This window comes from Pantherophis guttatus, chromosome 2 (assembly GCF_059756535.1).
Source record: "Pantherophis guttatus breed Tessera chromosome 2, ASM5975653v1, whole genome shotgun sequence".
Classification (NCBI taxonomy): domain Eukaryota; kingdom Metazoa; phylum Chordata; class Lepidosauria; order Squamata; family Colubridae; genus Pantherophis; species Pantherophis guttatus.
Window position 1 is genome coordinate 249,934,920 of NC_142064.1, and position 7,422 is coordinate 249,942,341.

General features: G+C 44.7%; 1 protein-coding gene across 5 annotated transcripts in view; it reads left to right on the plus strand.

The window, feature by feature from the left end:
• Positions 1-6,758, plus strand: part of CAMK1 (calcium/calmodulin dependent protein kinase I) — a 48,139-nt gene extending 41,381 nt beyond the window's left edge. For all 5 annotated transcript variants that reach the window (XM_060684311.2, XM_060684312.2, XM_087883808.1 and 2 more), the window contains 5 exons: positions 1,157-1,269; positions 1,699-1,777; positions 4,257-4,344; positions 5,444-5,540; positions 6,066-6,758. In XM_060684311.2, coding sequence (XP_060540294.1) covers positions 1,157-1,269; positions 1,699-1,777; positions 4,257-4,344; positions 5,444-5,540; positions 6,066-6,130 — 442 coding nt within the window. In that variant the 3' untranslated portion in view covers positions 6,131-6,758. The remainder of the gene's footprint in view (positions 1-1,156; positions 1,270-1,698; positions 1,778-4,256; positions 4,345-5,443; positions 5,541-6,065) is intronic.
• Positions 6,759-7,422: the final 664 nt, after the last annotated feature.

A 7,422-nucleotide genomic window follows, 5' to 3' on the forward strand; every position in this document is an offset into this window, starting at 1 on the left:
GACTGATAATACTTCCTGTTGCTTCTAAATACATCTCTGTCTAGTTGCATTTAACGATTTACAAACACAATCCTGCCCCTTTAGCTTCCAGGATATATTTGGCATTTGCATAGCTGCTTCACTGGTCCGTTGTTATCCTTTTGCATTCATTGGCAACCTTCAGTCTCAAAAGACGATGGTATCATGCTCTGGGAAGAGGTCCTAAAACAGCATCTGGTGTGACTAAAAAGGCCAATTCGAGATCTTTTGCATATGGCTTTAAATTTTATAAGATTCCCTTTTTGCAATTTGGAGGACAGGAAATTCCATTCCTTTTGATCATGACGTGGTTCTCTCTTCTTGCTTCCACCCCGTCAGTCTAGGGAATAATTGTATTTTTTTCTATGTTTTGCTGCAGAGATGATAATCTCTCTCTCAGGTTGTTTTTTGCACTTTCTGAATGTTTTTGGTTCACAAAAAAAGGAGCAGAGTAAGTTGGGAAAGTGTGTTTTGGAGAAAAATAAATTTGCCAATATATACCTGTGTTTTCCCGAAAATAAGACCCTGTCTTATATTTTTTGAACCCTGAAATAAGCGCTTGGCCTTATTTTTGGGGATGTCTTATTATTTTGGGGCGCGTGGAGCAAGATGGGGCTCCTCTTGCCGTCTTACCTGATTTCCAGCTCTGTCTCCCTAACCCAACCAGAGGAAATCAAAATGACCAAATTTTGATCATACAGTATGACCATTGCTATGCTGTGATGGTCGTAAGTGTGAGGACCAGCGGTCACTTTTTTCAATGCCATTCTAACTTTGAATGGTCACTAAATAAATTGGTTGTAAGATGAGGACTACCTCAATTTGGTATTTACCTATCTCTACAGGAAAACATAATTAACAGCTCAATATTATCTCTGCCTTTGTTCCTATTCTTCCTCTTCTCCTTTCTGGATTCAGGTATAACCAGTTCTCTCCCTCTCTGTCTCTCTCTCTGTCTCTGTCTCTCTCTCCCTCCCTCCCTCTCTCCCTCCCTCTCTCTCTCTCTCCCCCTTCTCCCATGCAATAAACTTCTCTTCCTCACCGTTTCACCTGTTCCCAATCTATATTCCCCTCCCTGCAATATGGACATCTAGATTTTATAGTCACGCATGGCCTATTTCCCCCTCTTTTACCTCAGGTTGTGCGGGTATCCCCCATTTTACGACGAGAACGATACCAAGCTGTTTGAACAGATCTTGAAGGCTGAATATGAATTTGATTCTCCCTACTGGGATGACATATCGGATTCAGGTGAGGACAGGGGTGAAATCCAGCAGGTTCTGACAGGTTCTGGAGAACCGGTAGTGGAAATTTTGAGCAGTTCAGAGAACTGGCAAATACCACCTCTGGCTGGCCCCAGAGTGGGGTGGGAATGGAGATTTTGCAATATCCTTCTCCCAGGAGTAGGGAGGGAATGGGGATTTTGCAGTATCCTTCCCCTGGAGTGGGGTGGAAATGGAGATTTTGAGGTATCCTTCTCCTGCCATGCCCACCAAGCCACACCACGCCCACCAAGCCACTCCCACAGAACCGGTAGTAAACAAATTCGGATTTCACCACTGGGTGAGGAAGGGATAACTTCAGTTTCTCGGGATGCCCGGATCAAAAATAAAAGTTGGATTCCAATGGCGGCTGTAATGTCAGAGTTTGCTTCTCATTCACCTTCCTTTTTGCTTCCAGCCAAAGATTTCATCCAGCATTTAATGGAGAGAGACCCCAAAAAGCGATTCACTTGTGAGCAAGCCCTACAACACCCATGGTAAGGTTTACTACCACCCTTGGCTTTTGAACTTTAATTAGGATTGGAGTGGCTTTGATGTTTTTCTGTGTCTTTATTCCTTTTCTCATATTCAGTAGTTCTATTGACCTCATCCATGGCCTGCCAGCCAGGCCCACATTTTTGTTTCTGACCAGGGGTGGGTTCTACTTACCTTTACTACTGGTTTGTAGCGGAGCCGTGCGTGTGTGTGCTTGCTTTGCTCGCGCGTGCACGATTCTGCGCATGCGCAGAAGTGGTTTTTTTTTAAAAAAAATAATAATAATATTAATAATAATAATTATTATTATTATTAGTCATATTTCTATGCGCAGAAGTGTTTTTAATAATAATAATAATAATAATAATAATAATAATAATAATAATTATTATTATTATTATTATTATTATTATTAGTCATATTTCTATGCCGCCCACTCTCCGAGGTCTCTGGGCGGCTTACACCAAAGACAGTATACTAAATAGCATATTGCCCCCAACAATCTGGGTCCTCATTTTACCCACCTCGGAAGGATGGAAGGCTGAGTCAACCTTGAGCCGGTGAGATTTGATCCGCTGATCTGCTGAACTAGCAGTCAGCTGAAGTAGCTGCAGTACTGCCCTCTAACCACCACTGCGCCACCTTGGCTCATTCGCGCACAGAAGTGTTTTGATGATGTTGGGGTCGGTGGGCGGGGCCTCTCGCTGGTTTTACTACCAGTTCTATAGAACTGGTGCGAACCGGGGGCAACCCACCACTGCTTCTGATGTTCTGTTTATCGCCATCAAATCTCAAGTAAAATGTGCTGCTTTAAAAAAAATTACAAATTCATGCATCTTTAGTATGCGTTACTAACAAATTGCTGGTCACAAATAGCGATCACATGAGCCTAGTACGCTGCAACCATCCTCAATATAGGGACCATCTATAGGATTGATTATATGACTATTTTGAGCCACGGTGGCGCAGCGGTTAGAGTGCAGGACTGCAGGCTATTTCTGCTGACTGCCGGCTGCCAGCAGTTTGGCAGATCGAATCTCACCAGGCTCAAGGTTGACTCAGCCTTCCATCCTTCCCAGGTGGGTAAAATGAGGACCCAGATTGTTGTGGGGCAATAGGCTGACTCTGTAAACTGCTTAGATAGGGCTGTAGAGCACTGTGAAATGGTATATAAGTCTAATTGCTACTGCTTTTGCTATTTTGTCCAAAGCCAATTTAGAATGTACTCTCGCATACCCATCTATCACCTGGCAGGAAATGAAAATATGCCCAAGGAACTAAAAGTAAAGTATTACTTGATTTAAAGAAACAGGAGTACCCATGTACTTGGTTTTTAAGAAGTTGAAAACTTTTAAAGAACTTTTTAAAAAGTTTAAACACTTTTTAAAGGAACTTAAAAAGAACTTTAAAAAAACTTAAGAGAGTGGACAGCCACTTGTCTCAAATTGTATAGGGCAGGGGTGGGCAACTGTGGCCCTTTTACAACCTGTGGACTTCAACTCCCAGAATTCCTGAGACAGCCAAGCCAAGCTGTCTCAGGAATTCTGGGAGTTGAAGTCCACAGGTTGTAAAAGGGCCACAGTTGCCCACCCCTGGTATAGGGTATCCTGCTTGAGCAGGGGGTTGAACTAGACCTCCAAGGCCCCTTCCAGCTCTATTCGGATTGACTTATTTCTTCTCCCTATGATGCCCTTTCCTTGTTATCGGCACAAAGTCTTCTATAATAAAGTTCTCAATTTTGTTTGGAAATTGGAAGTCGGAAATGAAAGTTTTATATTAATTCTGCCTGCTCTTATTTTGTTTGCAGAAATTCTATCTTTGTTGCATAATTTGGTATACTCTGAGGGCATTGTATATAAAAAAACATATAGCCTAAAGCAGTGTTGGCGAACCTTTTCAGCACCAAGTGCCAAAACGGGAGTGCACGCACGCACACAGAGGAGCAGCATAAACTGGAATACCAATTCCCTGGTGCGCACGCACAGGAGCGCCGGAAACTGGAAGAGCAGTTCCCAAGTGCGCATACATGTGCCAGGAAGCTGAGGTTCTGGTTTCCGGTGTGTGCATGCGCGCTGGTCACCTGGCATATGCGCATCGGAAACCGGAAGCTCAGCTTCCCCTGCGCGCATGAATGCCAGGGAACTGTTTTTCTGGTTTCTGACACTCCTGTGTGCACAAAGACCAGTGGGTCGGCGGATCCCGGAAGAGCAACGGGTGATAGCTGGGGTGCCCGGAGAAATGGTTCTGCATGCCACTTCCGGCACTCGTGCCTTAGGTTCGCCATCACAGACCTAAAGTAAAGCTCTGTAAAGATAAATGCTAAAATGACCCCAACGTAAAATAACCTAATGAGTTTCTTTGGGGAATTTATCCATCAACTGGGTAACACTTCCGTTTTTTCTTTAATAGCTGCCCCTTTTCTTACCTTTTATGGTAGTGGGGTGTCTGCAAAATAGGAACAAATGCTTTCTCTCTTCTCAGGATTGCTGGAGACACCGCGCTAGATAAGAACATCCATCAATCAGTCAGTGAGCAGATCAAAAAGAATTTTGCCAAAAGCAAATGGAAGGTGAGGATGTCCAAAAGATGCTTTTTAATTATTCCAGTGCTTGTTTCATTTGTTTGATTTTTATATCCCTTTTCCCGAAGAATAGTATGGACATCAAGTGGGAGAAGGCTGATGACTTTATAACTCAAGTGATGTTCCTATTCCTGTCTTCTCCAGTATCAGTTAAATAAACATAAAAGATATTTGTTGGGTTTTTAAAGAGCCGTGTTGGCGCGGTGGTTAGAATGCAGTACTGCAGGCTACTTCTGCTGACTACCAGCTACAAGTAGTACGGCAGTTCGATTCCCACCGGCTCAAGGTTGACTCAGCCTTCCATCCTTCTGAGGTCAGTAAAGTGAGGAGCCAGATTTTTGGGGACAATATGCTGACTCTGTAAACCGCTTAGAGAGTGCTGTAAAGCACTACGAAGCGGTATATAAGTCTAAATGATATTGCAATTTGTCAGAGTATGAATATTCATGGACTGGAATAAATCAGCCAATAGAGACATGGTAACAAGGTCAGCTAATGAAGGCTGTTTAGAAACAGAAACTTAAACTAGAAGTATGGGTGTGGCTTAGGCAACTGAGTCTGTGCAGAAACTTAACTGCCCTGTATAGAGGAGGCTCTCTTTGTATTTAAATCAAATCAAATTAAGCTCTGTGCTCAGCTCTGAAATGAACAAGCCTGGGCTTGTCTGCTCTGCTGAAATGAAACTAACTGTTCTCTCCTGCCTTGTCTTGTAACTGCTACTACGTTGAAGAAGAATCTATACTGGTATTGTAAATACTTCATCTGTTATTATGTATATAAAGAAGTTAATGAATCCAACTGAATCAGTTATCCGTGTGTGCTTCTGGATTTGATTTTTGCAAGAAACTCTGACACAATTGCTAATGCTGGAAGCTGCCCCAGAGTCTTCTGCTACAAGATGGGTGGCAAATAAATTCAATAAATAAATTCAGTCGATTAATCAATAAGCTCTTGACAGCATAGGGAAGGAAACAAAGGAATGAACTCTCAAAAAAGTTTTTCTCGCTTGCCAGTCTGTGGCAGAGAAACATTTGCTTTGCTTTTCATTTTCTCTCCTCCTTTCTCCCCCCCTTCCCCCCCACTTCAGCAAGCCTTCAACGCAACAGCTGTGGTGAGGCATATGAGGAAGCTACAACTTGGAACCAGTCAAGAGGGGCCTGGCCAAGCCATGCAGGAGAGCAACGGTGAGAGGTTACGAGTGTCTCTGTGTGGCCTTTCTCCTCAAAGCCCTTCCTTCTGTTTGTGAGCATTGGTGTGTCGGCCAGCGATGACAGCAGCGCCGCATTTGATCTTTGCTTTTGAGCCTACTTGTTCTGCTGCCAAAACATACCAATTAAAGCTGACCCTGCTGGGGACCAGACCATGACTCATATAGTGGGGGGGACAACTGGGCCAGCAGCTGGAAGAAGAACCAAGTCTTCAGGTTCCTTCCTAAGCCGTCTCATTCTGAAGATCTGCTCAAGCCAGCAGGAGCTTCATTGTATGTCAGTGAACTATTGAGTTCATGTGATGCTGTTCCTAAAGAATGTCTCCTTAAGTCACATTCCAAGAATAAAGTGTTATGAACCATGGAGTCAATCTGGTCACTAAGTACGGGAAGTACGGACTGGGTAGCTTCCCTTTCCTGAACCAGAGGAGGCCCTGGAATCGTCCAATTTCTAGTCAATCTGGTCTTGACTGTCCCTTTTCTCCCCCTTTGTCTTCTTCAGGCTCGGCTACTAATAGCAGTGAGGAATCCTTGGGGAATGGCTCTCACTGCCAAACTCAGGACTGAACATTCACCAAAGGACACAGGAACTAGATGGCAGAGCCAGCAGCAATCATAACTGAGTGGGCAGCCCCAAGCCCTGTTGTAAGAGCTAGGGAAGGGTCTGGGACCGCCATCCCATCTTCCCAGCGAAGTACGGCCGAGTCCCACTGTAGGGGAATGGAACCTGTCCCCTATTAATTGGCATCCTCCAGAATCTTGGAAGTGGAGGCTAGTATTTTCCGACTCCCACACTTCCCTGGAGATGCTTTATCCTCTCCCGTTCCATTCCCCACCCCAACGCCCCTGTTGGCCGCACCAACAAGACCCCTCCTGTCGTCCCCCCCCATGCTCATTCTTTCATCTGAAGACAGCAACGATGCCATCCTTTTTGGCCCATCACGTGAGTGGCTTTAAGTCTTGGAAAGAAATATTCAAGACCCCTCTGGCTTTCTGCAGCAGCCGCTCAAGTGGGTGTTTGCTCTCCAGCTGTGCGCACACCATCACATCGCTTGAAGAAACCAATGAGAAGCCCCCGCTTCTCCCACACGATCCAACCAAGCCTAACCCCAAGGAATGAGGACGTAAATTCAACCGTAGCTGGCCCTTGGCTCGGTTGCGTGCAGTGTTGGAGAATAAAGATTGTTTGTTTGCAGAGGGAAGTGTGCGGTAGCTTGTAGCTTTCCACTTATCTGTGATCTATTGAAGTTTCTAAAGAAGGAGGAACTGTTTTCCTACAGTCCAATATGGAAGCTAGAGCGGCTTTCCTATTGTCCTCTGCAGGTGGGAGGCCATGACTATCCTGAACAGCATCTACTGAAGTTCTCTCAACCATCCAGGCCATGGTTGACCCAAAGGTGGGTTCCCCCCACCCCCCAAAAGGCAACTTGACTTCCTTGAAAACATTTCACTTCTCATCCAAGAAACATCTTCAGCTTCAGAGAAACGTTTTCAAGGGGAAAACCCCCCCAAGAAAGTCCAGTTGCCTTTTGGAAAAGCATCTTTGGGATATTCTGAGCGATGGTTTATGGGATTTGATTTCTTAGCACGAGAGAGAGCAAAGCACGCATGCACATTTTCAGTGCGCGGTGAACCAGTGGTAAAATTATATGACATCCACCTCTGGATATAACTATGGCTTTTCCCGTGGTTCAGTCTCTTCTCCTGCCTGATTTAAAAGCTCATAGCTCTTCATTTTGTCCCGTTGATCTTTTCTTCCACCCTCTCAGTTCAAGAGGAACTTCGTAACTCAGAAGTTTCTATGCTGTTGCTTGTTCGCGTATTAAAAGGGAAGCACACAAGACCGAGCCTCACTCCAG